The 17,650-nt window shown below is 42.2% G+C and overlaps 1 protein-coding gene across 1 annotated transcript in view; it reads right to left on the bottom strand.

The window, feature by feature from the left end:
• Window positions 1–17,650, bottom strand: part of LNP1 (leukemia NUP98 fusion partner 1) — a 73,273-nt gene that overhangs the window by 19,816 nt on the left and 35,807 nt on the right. Inside the window, exons 3-4 of the mRNA XM_063448978.1 lie at window positions 11,531–11,575; window positions 2,776–2,868 (exon numbers count right to left, since the gene is read on the bottom strand). Coding sequence (XP_063305048.1) covers window positions 2,776–2,868; window positions 11,531–11,575 — 138 coding nt within the window. The remainder of the gene's footprint in view (window positions 1–2,775; window positions 2,869–11,530; window positions 11,576–17,650) is intronic.

Raw genomic sequence — 17,650 nt, 5'->3', positions numbered from 1 at the left:
TTCTGCTCTGTGTCAGTGTGTATCAGGGATCATTAGGACAGGTGTCAATCCATATCTGCCAAGTGACCCTATGTAGGAGGAACAGTCCCTATTCTGCTCTGTGTCAGTGTGTATCAGGGATCATTAGGATAGGTGTCAATCCATATCTGCCAAGTGACCCTATGTAGGGGGAACAGTCTCTATTCTGCTCTGTGTCAGTGTGTATCAGGGATCATTAGGATAGGTGTCAATCCATATCTGCCAAGTGACCCTATGTAGGAGGAACAGTCCCTATTCTGCTCTGTGTCAGTGTGTATCAGGGATCATTAGGATAGGTGTCAATCCATATCTGCCAAGTGATCCTATGTAGGGGGAACAGTCTCTATTCTGCTCTGTGTCAGTGTGTATCAGGGATCATTAGGATAGGTGTCAATCCATATCTGCCAAGTGACCCTATGTAGGGGGAGCAGTCCCTATTATGCTCTGTGTCAGTGTGTATCATGGTCTCTGTGGACAAGGAACAGTCTCTATTCTGCTCTGTGTCAGTGTGTATCAGTGGTTTTGAGGACAGGTGTCAATCCATATCTGCCAAGTGACCCTATGTAGGGGGAACAGTCTCTATTCTGCTCTGTGTCAGTGTGTATCAGGGGTTTTGAGGACAGGTGTCAATCCATATCTGCCAAGTGACCCTATGTAGGGGGAACAGTCTCTATTCTGCTCTGTGTCAGTGTGTATCAGGGCTGGGCTTTGAGGACAGGTGTCAATGTTAGGTGATGTCTGCCCTTTATGGATTAAAAGCAGACTCTGCATCAACTGTGCAATTTTCCATGGGAGTTTTGCCATGGATCCCCCTCTGGCATGCCACAGTCCAGGTGTTAGTCCCCTTGAAACAACTTTTCCATCACTATTGTGGCCAGAAAGAGTCCCTGTTGTTTTTAAAATTTGCCTGCCCATTGAAGTCAATGGCGGTTCGCGCGGTTCGCCGGTTCGCGAACATTTGCGGAAGTTCGTGTTCGCCAACCGAAAATTCCGGGTTCGCGACAACACTACTGACCAACTTCAGCTTAATGAGGTTGTTCAGGTGAGAACTATCGCTCCCTGCAGCCTTTCTCATGTAAATACAGTGTTTACATTGAAAGCTAGGAACACCTCCAGTTGCAGTCACTCAGACTGCCACCAGAGGGACTTCCGAGTTGATGAATGCCTTATTCGCATTCATCAAGTTTGACATCTTCACGTTTGGGTGAAGACATCAAATGTGCTATCAGCAGACAGGAGATAGGAGGCGCTGTGAACGCGCCTCCTATGTCCTGTAGTAACCCCGGAGCCTGTCAGCAATAAGAGCCGACAGTGGGGAGATAAGCTCTCCTGCACACAGCGTTTGCTCGAGGTGATAGGCTAAAGACCGGAGACTGAGCATGAGGATCCAAACCATAAGTAAACTTATTTTATGAGTATGTGTGTGTGGGTGACTGAGTGTGTGTGGGTGACTGAGTGTGTGTGGGTGACTGAGTGTGTGTGGGTGACTGTGTGTGGGTGACTGAGTGTGGGTGAGTGACTGAGTGTGGGTGAGTGACTGAGTGTGGGTGGGTGAGTGACTGAGTGTGGGTGGGTGAGTGACTGAGTGTGGGGGAGTGTGAGTGAGTGTGGGTGAGTAAGTGACTGAGTGTGGTTGGATAGGTGAGTGAGTGTGGGTAGGTGAGTGAGTGACTGAGTGTGGGTGGGTAGGTGATTGTGGGTGGGTAGGTGAGTGTGGGTGAGTGAGTGACTGAGTGTGGGTGGGTAGGTGAGTGTGGGTGAGTGAGGGTGGGTGAGTGGGTGAGTGTGGGTGGGTGGGTGGGTGAGTGAGTGTGGGTGAGAGTGATTGTGAGTGAGTGAGTGTGGGTGAGTGAGTGTGGGTGAGTGAGTGTGGGTGAGTGAGTGATTGTGAGTGAGTGGGTGAGTGAGTGTGGGCGAGTGAGTGAGTGAGTGTGGGTGAGTGAGTGATTGTGAGTGAGTGGGTGAGTGAGTGTGGGCGAGTGAGTGAGTGTGGGTGAGTGAGTGAGTGTGGGTGAGTGAGTGAGTGTGGGTGAGTGAGTGAGAGTGAGTGAGTGTGGGTGAGTAAGTGAGTGAATGTGGGTAAGTGTGGGCAAGTGAGTAGGTGAGTGAGAGAGTGATTGAGTAAGTGAGTGAGTAAGTGAGTGAGTGTGGATGAGTGAGTGAGTGTGGGTGAGTGAGTGTGGGTGAGTGAGTGATTGTGGATGAGTGATTGTGGATGAGTGTGTGAGTAAATGAGTGAGTGAGTAAGTGAGCAAGTGTGGGTGAATAAGTGAGTGTGGGTGAGTGAGTGAGAGTGGGAGAGTGTGGCTGAGTGAGTGAGGGTGAGTGAGGGAGTGTGAGTGAGTACCCGAGTATGAGTCCCCAGTAGCCCGTCCCCTCATCTTATTTAAAGTTCCCAGTAGCCCATCCCCTCCTCTTATTTAGAGTCCCCAGTAGCCCATTCAGTTTTAAAACATTAAAATAGTTTAAAATTGAATAGAAGGATGGCTCCAAGAAAGTCCCGTCACAATAACACCTTTAATGAGATAAAGTAGTTACAGTGCCTACAGTGTCCCTTCAAATAATATAAATTTTCAGTGGTAAAAGGGCCTATTGAGGGATTCAGTACCACATATAGGCACAAGGGGCATCAGTGAAAATACAGTCACTTCAAACAGTGTCTTAGCTTTATTAATTTTAATAGGTGGACACTTTCTAAAGTCCTACATCGATTTTCATGCCCGTTAATATGTGTACAGAACGCCATTAACCCAGTACCTCCTTATGAAATCTGTGCATGCAGTGAAGTTCCCAGATACTGCCAACATGGAGGTCATCATGACAAATAACACAGGGGTCATCATCTTCATCCTTGAAAGGCAGAGAAGTTGTTATCAATATAATTGTCCAGCATGTCCTACTTCTAGATAACAAGGTCATCGACAAATAAAACATGAAACAAATATCACACGCGGTTGCCCGAGGTTGGGTTTTTCCTGGAAACGTGCCCAGTTGTAATTAGACATTGTCGTGCACAAAAAACATTAACGATTAATGCAGGGAAATTATATTTAGGATAACACAATGACGATTAAAACGTCTGACAAACAAAATGTCAACAAATATGTGAACATTACAAATACACCGAACACAAATTATTTATTTTAACTCCTAAAGAAATCATTGAAATATAATTTAATTTTAAGTTCGGGGGGGGAGGGGGGTTCTTCGTGTTTTATTTCTATACTAGATAGGAACAATTTAATTCTTTATTTTTATGTATATTTAGATCCAAGATAACAGATAAGAGAGGATTGACGAGCAGATTTTAGCACTGGTTTGAAAGAAAATGCAATTATTTACACACAGGCAAGCCGGATGGCCTTAAAAATTAATCCTGGTTAAATCCTAGTTACAAAACCTCATCCTTACTGTAAACTTTGCTCTGACATCGATCATGTGATAAATGGTGTGTATCAAAGTCACGTCACTCCAATGATAAAACCATTCTTCAGATAAAATAAAATTATACAATTGAAAAATCGTCAATGTATTTAGTTTATGTGCTACATTGATCCAAAAACACAGATGCCACTTACTGGATTACTCAATAACTGTATTGTTCTGCGTTTAGAGGCCTATCTTCCCTCACATTGAGGTTCCATATCGTTTGTCGTACCTGTCTGACCCTATCGTGTTTACAGCATAACAAACCTACACAGAAAAAAGGTACTTCTGCTCCATTACCTAGTGCTAAATGAATGCAAAGCACTTCTTCAATGCAAAATGAAAATATGTACTAAAATACATAATACAATAACAACACAACACTTATATTACACAACACAATAACAAAATAACAAACATGGTGGAAAAAACAAAAGGTAAATACAATCAAATCCAAAGGGTGCACAATCTCAACTGAACTTTATATTTATCATACATACCTAGCCACAAGAACCTTGCTCAGTGATACTAGTTGTGGTAACTGCTTACAGGGATAAGTACTTACACAAATGGCCCCCTGTAGCTTAGCATCAATTGTACTGAATAACAGTCTTAAATAAGAGTTATCCAGTCCTAGGTTTTTTTTTTTTATATTACTTATCCCTGTGAAAAATAAAATTAAATGTAAAAATCTGCTGCCAAGAGCAAACTTCATTGCAATACTCTTGCACATGAGTACAAAATTGAGGTGTATGGAGGATCCCACAATCCTTCATAGACAGAACCTATTTCCAGAGTGGTAGGGGAATGTCAAAACTAGTCAACTTTTGTCAAGCATAGGAAAACTACTAATCTATACTTTGTCTTGGTAAATATTTTGACTGTTTTGAAATTTTGACACAGTTTATATGAAAAGTTCAGTGAAATTCCAATGCAGTTTATATAAAAATTTCATAAAGATTACAAATTTTGGAGTGGGTTGGTGACCATGCCACTATATTTAGACTCTTCTTTGTATAATATGGGTCTCCAAAGCAATGCGGAAAACTTTGTAGAAAATAACTTATTATGAGCCAATTGCTTGGGGCTTGATGAAAGAGATGTTCTTGATCATACTAATGTGGACAGAGTTTGTAACCCAACCCAGAGTTCTAAATTAATTATTCTTTTAAATTAAGAATCAATGGATGAACAATGAGAAATATTGACTGGGACATAAATTGGTGTAAACATTTTGAGGTCATAGTAAAGTCAGAAGATAAGACTATTGTGTTATGAGTTAAAAATTGTTCATTATAAAAAAAAAACATTCTAAGTACCATAACTACTACAGCATGCTTTAGTCCCCTAATGTTGTCTCCCTTTTAAGAGTCAAACCATTTGCTGAGTCCCTGGATGGCCAACTATCTATTATCAGAGATTGCCAAAGCAGATTTAACCCTCCCACATTAGTGATACTATTTCCTGTCATTTTTGGACATCATTCATTGGCTAAGAGAGTCAGCTAGCACTTTTCAGCCAAGCAATCCATCCAAAGTTGAACAAATTTGAAACATGGGTTGGTCCCAGGTAAATGTCAAACCATTAAAAAACAGTTGACTTTTAACTGTGTGTCAGTGGACTTCTGGCACCTTAGCCACTACAGCATGCTGCTGTCTATAAGAGGCCTGTGCAGAGGCCCCTGGTGATGTCAGACGGAGGAGAGAGGTCAGTGCTGGGAGCTTCGCTTGGCGCTGGATGTCAGGTAAGCTTTTAAACCTTTTATTGCAGGATTAGACTGGGTGGACCTAATCGTAAAGCCCAAAAGTGCATTTTAACGTAAAATAAATATTTGTTGAATAAGGGTTACAGTAACCCTTTAACATGGCACAGAAAACACATTGAAATCCTAATAGTGACAAGCCACTCCATAACACAATTCTCCAGCCCTGTAAAGGTTATTTTCATCTCCTTTACACTTAATGCCAGGTAAGGCTGATGGTAATACAAAGAAAAACAGAAGGAAAAAATTTTTAGAACACATCTTGTTTTAGCAGTTTATTGATCGTTTTGTAGGGTACAGAAAAAATATACATACATTGGACACAGATATTTTCTTAACTGAAAGGAAATTACAATATACACATTAAATACTAAAAAAGCAGAGAATATTAAGAGAAGTAATGCAAGATGCAGAGAAATGCAACATGCAAAGGCATATCATTTTCATCATTTTTAGTATTTATTTAGCAGTATTGTCATCTGGAGGTTTATTTATGTATTAACACATAACCCTTAACGTACACACACACACACATATATATATATATATATATATATATATATTTTTTTTTTTTTTTTTTTTTTTTTCATAATTTTTTGGGGGGGGAGGGTGGAGGCTGGGGTTTTTATTGAACTATCACTAAGAATTTTTTTTTTTAATAACAAACATTCGTTAACTTATATGAACAGTGTGCTATGTACCTCATATACTTCTTGAAATACTGCTAATTTTTGTTCTTTATCAAGCGATAGCAAGCTAAATAGTGGGAAAATCTTATTTTAATGATCACAATATGTTATTTTGATATTTTGAGAGCTATCACACCCCAATACCACTTTTCTACTTTGGGATTTGTTATCATTAAAAACATAAAACACAAAAAAATAGTGTGCTATGTACCTCATATACTTCTTGAAATACTGCTAATTTTTGTTCTTTATCAAGCGATAGCAAGCTAAATAGTGGGAAAATCTTATTTTAATGATCACAATATGTTATTTTGATATTTTGAGAGCTATCACACCCCAATACCACTTTTCTACTTTGGGATTTGTTATCATTAAAAACATAAAACACAAAAAAATAGTTAGATTTTACATAAAATACCTGTTCCCTCAAGATCTTATTTCTTAAGTAGGCACACTAATTTTTATTTACAGGCAGCTGAGGTCATTTATTTGCAGTTAAATTAGAAACTTCCTTAATGAAATAGAAATCAAGTAAGCGTTATTTTAATAATGTCAAATTTCTGCTTGAAATAATTTTTTACCACAAGTTAAAATATTATTAAAAGGGTACTTCAAAGCAAAGATTGCATTCAATATTTTATTACAGGAGGTCTGGTTAGGTGACTAATCCTTTTGCTTCCAAATAGTAACACTGCTATAAGTTCTAAGCACATTAACATGTTAGCTAGGAGCAATAAAACAGACAACAAACCTTTTATTTGCAATGTAAATACATTGGACGGATATCCTACTGAGCTCACGTTAACAATTATTAAAACTTTTTGTCGTAGGACGCTCATGCTTTGAAGAATAAACACAATGCATAGCCTTTCGAGTGGAGTAAATGAGTTCTACAAAGCAAGAGATTTCTATTCCGATCATTAAAAGCAAACATCCCGCTGGATACACTTTTAAATCATTCATTTCTATGGTCTTTTAAAGACAGGCATAATGACTCATTTTCACTACAAGTCTATAATAGACAAGTTTTTAACTGAGAGCTGCCATGATAAGTGTATTGGCATTGTTGAGGAAATTCACCTAGGACTGGCATCCAGAGGCAGACTTAGAACTTATGGGGCCCTCTTGTGACCGCCAGCTTGAAAGCTACACCCATATAAGCACTGCCCACATACATTAATACATGTGCTACAGAAAGGGTTGTAATGTGGAGGGTAGGGTGGGGCTGTAATGTGGAGCGTAGGGTGGGGCTGAAGAGGGGGAATTTGGACTGTAATGGAGAATAGGTGTTGAAATTGGGGGATAGAAACTGTAGTGTGCGTGTTGGGTTGTTAGGGGCTGTAATGTAGGATAGGGGCTGTAATAGGTGGTTAAGGGATGTAAGGTGATGGGTAGGTGCTGTAGTTGGGGAATAGGTGATGTAGTTGCAGGTTAGAGGCTGTAGAGGGAAGTGAGGGACTCTAATGGGCGATAGGAGCTGTAGTGGAGTATGAGGAGCTGTAGTGGGGTAGACAGGGGCTCTAATGTGGGTATAGGGGCTGTAGTGGGGGATTAGGGCTAGAGTCGGGAGACCATGGCTCAAATGTGGGATAGGTGCTGTAGTGTGTGAATAGGGGCTGTAGTGGGTTAGGAACTGTAGTTTGGAGACAGGAGCTGAGGGGAAATAATTTTTATAAACTAACAACCGAATAACGTTATTCCCCCCTCTCTGTTTCTTACCTTGGACAGGGAGGGGAGAATCCTTATCCCTGGAGGTCCTGTGGGAGATACACATTGAGACTTCCCTGGTGATCTATTGTATCTTCTCTCTGGAGCTCTGGTGTTCTAAACACCAAAGCTCACAGGAGCAATGCTGGTCTTGTCCAGGGTGCTGTCGGGTCAAGGAACTCTCCAGAATGAAAGATGGCTGCCGCGTACGCGAGGTGGCCATCATTCAAAATGTAATACCATAGCTGACCCTAGCAGAGAGGTCACAAACATGGCATCAAGACAGGACCTCTAGCTGCCTTCTCTCTGGCTAGAGCCCTCGGACATTGCCCAAGCTTATTGCAGTGGTTATGGAACCAAGAGGCCAATGACACTCTACTATAGAGAGTAGTCCAACTAAACAGTTTGACACTTAATTGGGTCCCCCATATATCTCAAAAGCAGATGTTGCGTTTCTGCATTGGATAGATCAATTTCATCCCTATTTGGATGAAATTCTTTGGATTAGAGTTGACACTCTCAGACAATAAATTGCATCCAAGGACAGGAGCGTTTGATGTCTGCAATGCAGATGTAGAGATTACTGTTTTGGTTGTTTCTGAGCACACTCAAGTAGGTGTCAAATCACTTGAAATGGGTGTGTATATTTACCATGGGATGGAGCTGAGGGGAATGAAGTGAGGCTATTGGGCATTAAATATACTCCTAAACCACTTGAAAGTTGTTTTGGTGGTTAAATTGAGTTTATCTTAGTAAATCTTACACATTTATTTTTTTTCCTACACTGTTTTTGCAACATTTCAAACAAACTGTCTGTGTTTGAAGTCTGAGTTAGAGAATTTAGAGTATTAGAAAGAAAAATGATTTTTGGAGCTTCTGTGTTTGAATAGATCTTGAGGGATGTTTAGAGATTCTTTACACTGTGATGTTTTGTTCCCAATGTTTAATGCAAAGTTTATAAATACAAAGTCACACATCTGCTTAAAAGCATTGCATTTCTATTCAGACAGAACAACTGTCTGAGTCCGAGAGTTTGCTATGCTCAAATTTTCTACATTAGGTTTGTACTATTGTTTAATTCTTAAATTATATTCTAAATCACAATATTAATTAAGAATGATGTGTGTTGAATAATGATAGTTTTCCATGAGCTAAGAACAATGACTTAAAAATGAGTCATGTAAAAGTGTGTTTTAATCATTTCAAACTTACATACAAAACAAAAAAAAAAATCTAAAGATTGATACTAATCAAAACAAACGTGAACATTTCTGGGGAAGAGTGACAAAAGGTGTAAAAATGGATCATTGTCCTATCGCCTGTATGCAGCGTAATAGATTTTGCGTAGAGGCACACATCTCTGCTTCACAACAAGATTGCACATAGATTAGATGTCTGTACATGCTCGGAAAGAGATCCATCATGAGATAAGCTATCTATGGATCTGTTAATGGACCTCCTGTTACAAAGGGCAAGTCTGTGCTGAAATCTTAGTGCCACCAAAGAGATCTGTGCTAAGTGTTGGTAGATCAGTGACAACCTACATCCTTTTCCCACATTGGTCTACAAGCAATTTTTTTAAAAGCACTCTCTGCTCCAGTGCAGGTGGGACCGGTCCGGTAGAGGCATGCAGTATTCTAAAACCATGCATCTATAGTACTCTTATTTATCAGATAAAGCTTAGCCACCTACAGAAAGAGGTACGTTGCATTTAACCATGGGGTCACTTTTGTCCCTTTTTAATAATCCCATAATGTGCTTTGCTCTGGTGCTAGGTAACTACACACTCATATTTCTTTTTTTCATTGAATAGATTTGACATGAAGTCATTGTTGAAAAGGTCCAAACATAATATTTCTATATACACGCAAAGACTAATTAAGATTTACTTTTATGTTCATAAGCCTATTTAGCGGGATTGGTTTAATGGCTCAACAAGCCCTTTTATTCCAAACACCCAATGTCCTAACTTTAAAACATTTGGCTCAATCAACATAAACAATACCAAGTCCTTAATCAAGGCCATATATTGCAAAAATTTGACAGGTTGGAGATGAGCTCTGCCTAACTTTGAGATCAAACTTTCTGGAAGCGGTGGTCCAACAGTAGACAAGGGATTGTAGATCAAAAGACATTCCACTTTAATAGCTACTTTTGAAAATTAATATCAATGAAAAAAAAAAAAAGAAATTAGGAATGATAAAGGCACCTAAATATGCATTGCACGCATGAAGTAAATGCAGGAATATTCTGTATGCATAGTCCCAGATTTATAAAAGTCCATAAAGTCATGATCTAATGGAATGACAAAGCTACACATGTCAAGTCTCATCATATTCAGAATGGGACGGGAGTTATCATATACACTGCCTTCTGTTAATGTAACAAATTATTATATTGACTGTATCAACAACAATCAATATAGAAAGAAATAAAGCATGAACAATTAGCGTGAAGATAAAAATATTAAATGCTTATTTAATCTTTAACACACTTGCACTCGTGGACATAGAAGTGCATGCAAATGTAGACTGGGTAAAAATACAATATAACACTCCATGCATAACTTTATAATCCACCATACTATCATCATAAAATTACAAAATGATCTGAATATGACTTTCTATGTATTTGTATCAAAAAAATGTTCAGTCTATTACAATACCGTAGTCTATTAAAATTTTAAATTTAGATAGATAGACAGACAGACAGAAAGAAAATAGACAATAATAGAAGAGAGAATATCGGAAATTGATAAAAAAAAAAAGGGAGCCATACATAATCATGCATTTAAAGGACAACAATTGCTTTATGCGTACCAGTGCATAAAAAGTATATTTGATGCTGCAATACTCCTGTACATAGAAGGTTATGGGGTAAATAATGTTCTGAGTCTCCTTTAATATGGTTTTCCAGTCAATGGCTCCCATATTCAGTGTATCGGTATTTAAAAATCGCATTTGGTACAGTTTTGGAATTCTTAAAACTGAAATTTCTATAAATTATTACATCTGGTTTGATACATCGAGTTCAGCCAAAATCAATAGGCAGCATTAGTATCACTTTTTAGTTTCTCTGAATATGCAATAGGTGAAAGACAGTATTTACCTAATATGTTACTATTGGAAACGTTTGCAATAGTTTGGTTAAAATAGTCATGCTGTGATTATAACTGAAATGCAGAATTTTTCATTTACTATGATCTGGTGTTTAGTTCATAAAGTGGACAGACCCAGAATAGCAAATGAACAGGTTAAATGAACACTTCCCCCTCAAAACAACTTTATTTCAATTAATGTATTTTGGTGGCTGGGGTCCCTTTGCGTCCTCTTTCCTTTTGTTTTTTAACCCTGTCTGTCCACACTACCTCCTCTGATAAGGAGAAATTGACTTGGGCTGAAACTGTTACAGGCATGTCGTGTATAACAATACAAACAGTTATAGTATATACAAGTAAAAGAGAGGAGGCAGAACAGGCGGGCATCACAACTGCCGAGTTAAATCATTCAAACACAGTTTAACATCAGAAGGGAATCCGAGGATTCCAGACCCAGTAACAACTTCAATGAGATTAATTTGTTGTGGGGTATAGTGTTCCTACAAAACTGTCCTCACAATTAAATATTCCAAAACAGTGATATAAAAACTAAAATAAAAAGTGTCAATGACAGCAAAATTCAAGGACTGTTTTTAAAACGAAATGAATATAAGTCCCATGGTAGATTTCCCTCATAAACTCATAGACTAATCCAGTAGAAAGTTTAGGACAGAATTCTACAGATACCGTTCTTATGATTTATGAGACTTGCGCCAGTGTGATTGGCTTTAATCACTAATGTCACTTTTTAGTTTCTCGGAATAGTAAGAAAGCTTTTTCTTTACGAGAATGATGGGGGACTTGTAATGGATTGGAAGCGTCTTCTCCTACCTTCCCTCTGCCGGACGAATTCCTCCGACTTATTGATTGCTCTCCCTGTGAAACGACAAAACAGGAGACGGGTTATGACATCTGGCAGCTAACTTACAAAATCACATGATTCCAAAAATTGAAAAATCAAAATGTAAAAAAAAAAATGATCATAAACCTGAATTTTAAAGTACTTATTGCACTTTTTCTAGTACTATATGGGAGCAGCGGCATAAACTGGTTGTGGATGGTAAAATGATGAGGTTCCTGATGCAACTGAGCGTGAGGGCAAAGAGATCTTGTTCCTCAGAGCTGTGAATGAAGATACCAAATATAGTGTCATATATTGTGTTGCATTGATTAATAACGTGATCACCATTTACGAAGTAAACATGGGGTCTGGACCCAGCTGCTATATTTATTATTCTGAAACCACCCATGAGGGTAAAGGAAGAGAGTACCATAGTATATTTTATTGTAAGTTAAATAGCCCACACTCATATCTTGTAAGTCATAGGAGCACCCTTTAGTGGCAGATCTGTACACAAGTTAAAACAAGACATTGCACTATATTTACATGTATTGACCTGTACTATGCGGCTTATTACAAAGCTTCGCTCCGGTACCATGGGATAATTAAATAATGTTTCATGCTTGCCAAACATTGTACAAACCAATGGAAACAAGCATTGATCTGAACAGGGCTTGGGTTCAGACATATTAGCTCAATGACATTGACAAATCCAGTATGGGATACTATACAGACAGGCTAAATATGGATAGGCTGTATTAAGAAAGGGAATGTTACATTTTGAAACTAGGACATGCCACAAAGTAACAGTAACATAAGGTAAACATACATCTTTATACAGTGGTACATCTTTATAAAAGACTCACCTTTTGGACTATTGTGCTTTGAAATTGTGTAATTCACATTGAATTTATTTTGAATTCCCACTTTAATTAAAAACCCTGCTGTATTTCCCCCAGCTGTTGGTCATTTAATACCAATTAAACTTGGCTAATTATTAACTCCAGCCTTGCACGAGGAATACGAACACCTTTTTTTTTTTAATTCTTTATTTTTATTGTGCGTAAGTGAACAAGTCATCCCGCACGTCACAATAACGAGTGCAAGAACAGGCATAAAACACAATGAAACATATCACATAAGGTATTGAACATCATGAGTTATCGCTGGCTTCATTTCGCTTCTTCAGCACATTTTTATATTTAAGTGTACAGCTGCTTAGCTTGCATAAATTGACATTTATACTGGCTATATTTAGAAAACGCAAAACAGAGAACTTATTTTACACACGTTTACATATAGTGAGAGTAACTAAATCAAGCTGGGTACATGCTGGTTGGTCATAAGGGATTCTTCAGTCGTTTATCAACAATAGCGTGAGGTTAGTGAGTGTATTTTATGTCGTCGCTGTAGCCTCAGGCCCTAGGTTTAGTCGCGCTTTAACATGCTCGAGTGTGGCATAAGTACTCCGAGCAATAACTACATTTTTAAGTAAAATAAGTAATGGTAAAGTTAACAATCTATTATCAATATAGTTTTGGGTTCAACAACAAGTTTGTTTCTTTTTAGGCATTCACATGACATTCCTAGGTACTTACAGGGTTAATAATACGTTGAGTGGGTTAACAGTTATTATTCAAGCTAGGACAACAACATTATCATCATATTAGGGTTAGGTTGTCGGTATGTAACAGGTTAGCAAGTTTAGTTAGAACATATCTGGTCTATTAATGACACTGTACGAGGTTCTGAGATATGTGAGCTAGTTAAAACATAATATAGATTAATCATTAAATTAGCTCTGGTTAGGTCACTGATGAGTAAATGCAATCTGCTAAAATTCGATCTAACATAAAATTAACTTCGACATGTGTATATTAATATTGCCTCTTTTGGTGCCGGCAAGCTGGGTACGGCTGTAAGTCCTGAGGGGGACATGGGCACCTCACTCGAGGGCACATGGCACTGTCAGCCGATACCTCGGCTCGGCAGAGCCATTCCGTCCCTGGAGGATCCTGATTTCTTCTGGGTGCGTCTCTGTAGCAGATCAAGCTGTGGATTTCGTCTGGCTGCTTGTTTGTCCCGCTGTGTATGTGAGTTGTGTGCTCGGGTTCCGTCGGTGGTCCGGTAGAAACTCTCTTGCGGTTTGCGTTCCCGCTCCGGGTCCCGTGCACGGCCTGCTGCATTTGTGGCAGCATGGGTTGCAGAGGCGGCTATTCGGCGGAGATGAGGTAAGTCCTCCCTCCAGCCCCAGGCTGGGGTGAAGGCCGACATCCTTAAACCACTGACCTGAACTCTTCTGTGGGCCGTGTCTTTCCCGCAGTAGGAGTGACGGGGGGATCTGATGATCTGCCGCCGTCTGTGGTGGCCGTCTCTCCGTCCGTGTGGGCGATGTCTCCGGGTCACGCCCTTAGTGGCTCCCGGCCCGGGTGGGCTAGTATCATGAAGTGCAGGCTTGCCAATGCGTTTAAGGCCCGAGTGGGTCCTCTGCCCTCTCCTTTTTCCGCCGCCTTGCTTTTGGTCTCGGGGCTGTAGCTGGCCAGACCCCAGGACGTTCTCCAGGTTGGCCCATAGCTGGTTAAAGTGCTCATGCAGCCGCTGTAGCATGCGGTCCACAGAGCGCAGGGCTGGGGTACTCCACTCCTGTGTCGTGTCTTCAGGCCTTGCTTCCGTCGCCATTTTGAGTTGCTCGGGTGGGCCCTGGGTTAGGTCAGGATGCTTGTGTCTTGTCACTTGATTTGGGTAGTCGAGTTGTTGGGTAAAGACCGGGATAACCCCCGCCGGTCCAGTGGGGGGGGGGGGAGGCAGGGAGGGGGATTGCATGTTCGAATTACCAGTGCACAGAGAGATCGTCCGCCTCTCTCTCGGACCGGTGTAGTAGGCCGCAACGGTGTCTCTCCGGGCTCCCGCGGCTAATCTGCTCGTTAGAGACTTGGAACTGTGTTCCCCCTGGGCGTTATGCTGCCCATCGGTGGTATTGTTGGCAGAGTTGCCGGAGATAAAGTCGCTTTTTCTCGTTTTCCAAGAGGAGCTCGGGACACACACCACGAACACCTTTTTTGTTTTAGTTTTTCCTTTTTGATTTTTGATTTTTTTTTGCCAACAGTCACGTCTATAGGGTTATTCTCCGAACTGGAATTGAAATGCAAGTTATAGATAAAATAGCTCATCTGGAAAATCAGCTATAGTACCAGGTCAGGGCCGGCGCCTACTATAGGCGACTTTGGCAGTCGCCTAGGGCGCAATGGCCTGGGGGGCGGCAGATTTAAGTGACTGGCAGGAGGAAAGCGCACAGTGCTCCCTCCTGCCAGTCACTAAATGTAGCGTGGCTGGGGATCTCTGTTTCCTGTACTCGGCCGCCGGCGGACTGACAGGAAGTGCTCACTAAGAGGGGAAGGACCACTAAGAGGGGTGGGAGGACCGGAAGGACCACTAAGGGGGGAAGGGAGGACCAATAAGGGGGGTGGAAAAGGGGTGAAGGACCACCAAGGGGTGGGGAGAGAGAGGACCACTAAGGGGTTAGGGAGAGGGGGGAGAGGGAGGAACACTAAGGGGGTGGGGGTAGAGGGAGGACCACTAAGGAAGTAGGGGGAGAGGGAGGACCACTAAGGGGGTGGGGGAGCGGGAGGACCACTAAGAGAGGGGGAGAGGGGAGTAAGAGGACCACTAAGGGGGAAAGGGGGGAGTGAGAAGACCACTAAGGGGAGAAAGGGGGGGTGAGAGGACCACCAAGGGGGGACTGGAGAAGGACAGGGGGCCAAGGGAGAGCCCTAAGGGACAGGAGGGGAGGAGAGAGCACTAAGGGACAGGAGGGGAGAACACTGAGGGACGGGGGCAGGACCGGTGCTAGGATTTTTAGTTACACAGGCGAAGATGCATTTTGGTGCCCCCCACCCTCGTTTAAAATAAGGTTCATACAAACACAGAAATAATCATACAGAGACATACAGACACAGACAGAGACATACATGCAGGCATATAGACATACATACAGAGGCATACCGTCATACAGACACATACATACATACATAGACAGACATACAGAAACATACATACAGAGACATCCAGGCATACAGACACATACATACATACAGGCATACAAAGACATACACGCATACAGAGACATACAGACACATACATATATACAGGTATACAGAGACATAGAGGCATACAGACACATACGTACAAAGACATACAGGCATACAGACACATACATTTGTACATACAGAGACATACAGGCATACGGACACATACATTTGTATATACAGAGACATACAGGCATCCAGAAACATACAGACACATACATGCATACAGAAACATACATACAAAGACATACAGGCATACAGAGACCTACATACATACATACAGAGACATACACACATACAGAGACATACACAATTACATACTAGTTCAATCTTGTCCCCTGGATGCATGCTGTCTGGCTCCTTGGAGTCCTGTCCTGCAGCCCAGCCCCATCACAGGGTGCCAGCCGCGCTGTGTGGTACACAGGGAGCAGGGATATGATGTCATTCATATCCTCGCCCCCTCCAACACATGGCGGCGGGCACCTGGTAGCAGGGGTTGCAGGGCTGTGACCCCTGCGACCGCGGTATTTACGCCAGTGCATGCAGATGCACACACAATTAAAGGACCACTACAGACACCCAGATCACATCAGCTCAATGAAGTGGTCTGGGTGTCAGGTCCCTCTAGTTTTAACCCTGCAGCTGAAAACATAGCAGTTTCAGAGAAACTGCTATGTTTCACCGAGGGTTAATCCAGCCTCTAGTGGATGTCTCACTGACAGCCGCTAGAGGAGCTTCCGCTATTCGAAAACACTGAACGTCCATAGGAAAGCATTGAGTAATGCTTTCCTATGGGCGGTTTGAATGCATGCGCGGCAAGAGCATTCGGAGCTGAGAGGCGGAGGGATCCCCAGCGCCAAGGGAGTCCGGCGCTAGAGAAAGGTAAGTGCTGAAGACACACACACACTCTCACGAACAGATGCATACACACCAGCTAACAGACACACACATTTACTGACAGACACACTCAGCGACAGACATACATACACACTCACTTACAAAACATACACTCTCACTGACAAACACTCACTAACAGACATCAAACAGACTCACTAATACACACACAAACACACTCAGTAAGAGACACACAGTAACACACTGACACTCACTAGCAGACACACTCACTGACACTCACTAGCAGACACACTCACTGACACTCACTAGCAAACACACACACACTGACACTAGCAAACACACACACTGACACTAGCAGACACACTCACTGACACTAGCAGACACACTCACTGACACTAGCAAACACACACACTGACACTCACTAGCAGACACACACACTGACACTCACTAGCAGACACACACACTGACACTCACTAGCAGACACACACACTGACACTCACTAGCAGACACACACACTGTCACTCACTGACACACACACTAACACTCACACTAACACATGTTTTTTTTTTTTTTATTTAATCCCACAGCCTCCTTACCTTTTTGGAGTGCTGAAGGGATTCCCTGGGGTCCAGTGGTGCTGCTGGGCTCCTTGGCTGGCTGGCTGGCTCCCTCCCTGGCTGGCTGGCTGGCTGGCTTTTTCCCTTGCTGGCTGGCTGGCTGGCTGGCTCCCTCCCTCCCTCCCTACCTGGCTGGCTGGCTGGCTCCCGGGCGGGCGCGAGGGAGCACTCTCCCATGTGTGCTTCCTCTTCAGCTCCCTCGCGCACCGCGTAGGGATGCCGGCGCCGGAAGATGACGTCATCTTCCGGCTCCGGTATCAGTATGCGGCGCGCGAGGGAGCTGAAGAGGAAGCACACATGGGAGAGTGCTCCCTCGCGCGCCCGCAGAACCGGGCGCTCGGCCACGCTACAACAGGTCGTCGGTTGGAGGGGAGCGCAGTGCACTTCCCTCCTTCCGGTCAGCCTGATTTTGCGCCCCCACGGCCGGTGCGCCCTAAGGCGGCCGCCTGGGCCACCTTATGGTAGCGCCGGCCCTGGACGGGGGGAAGGAGAGATCACTAATTGACAGGAGGGGAGAGCACTATAAAAAAAATGAAAAATAAAGAGCTGCTTA

The sequence above is a fragment of the Pelobates fuscus genome, chromosome 1, assembly GCF_036172605.1.
Source record: "Pelobates fuscus isolate aPelFus1 chromosome 1, aPelFus1.pri, whole genome shotgun sequence".
Lineage (NCBI taxonomy): Eukaryota > Metazoa > Chordata > Amphibia > Anura > Pelobatidae > Pelobates > Pelobates fuscus.
This window is presented reverse-complemented; position numbering and strand designations above follow the sequence as displayed.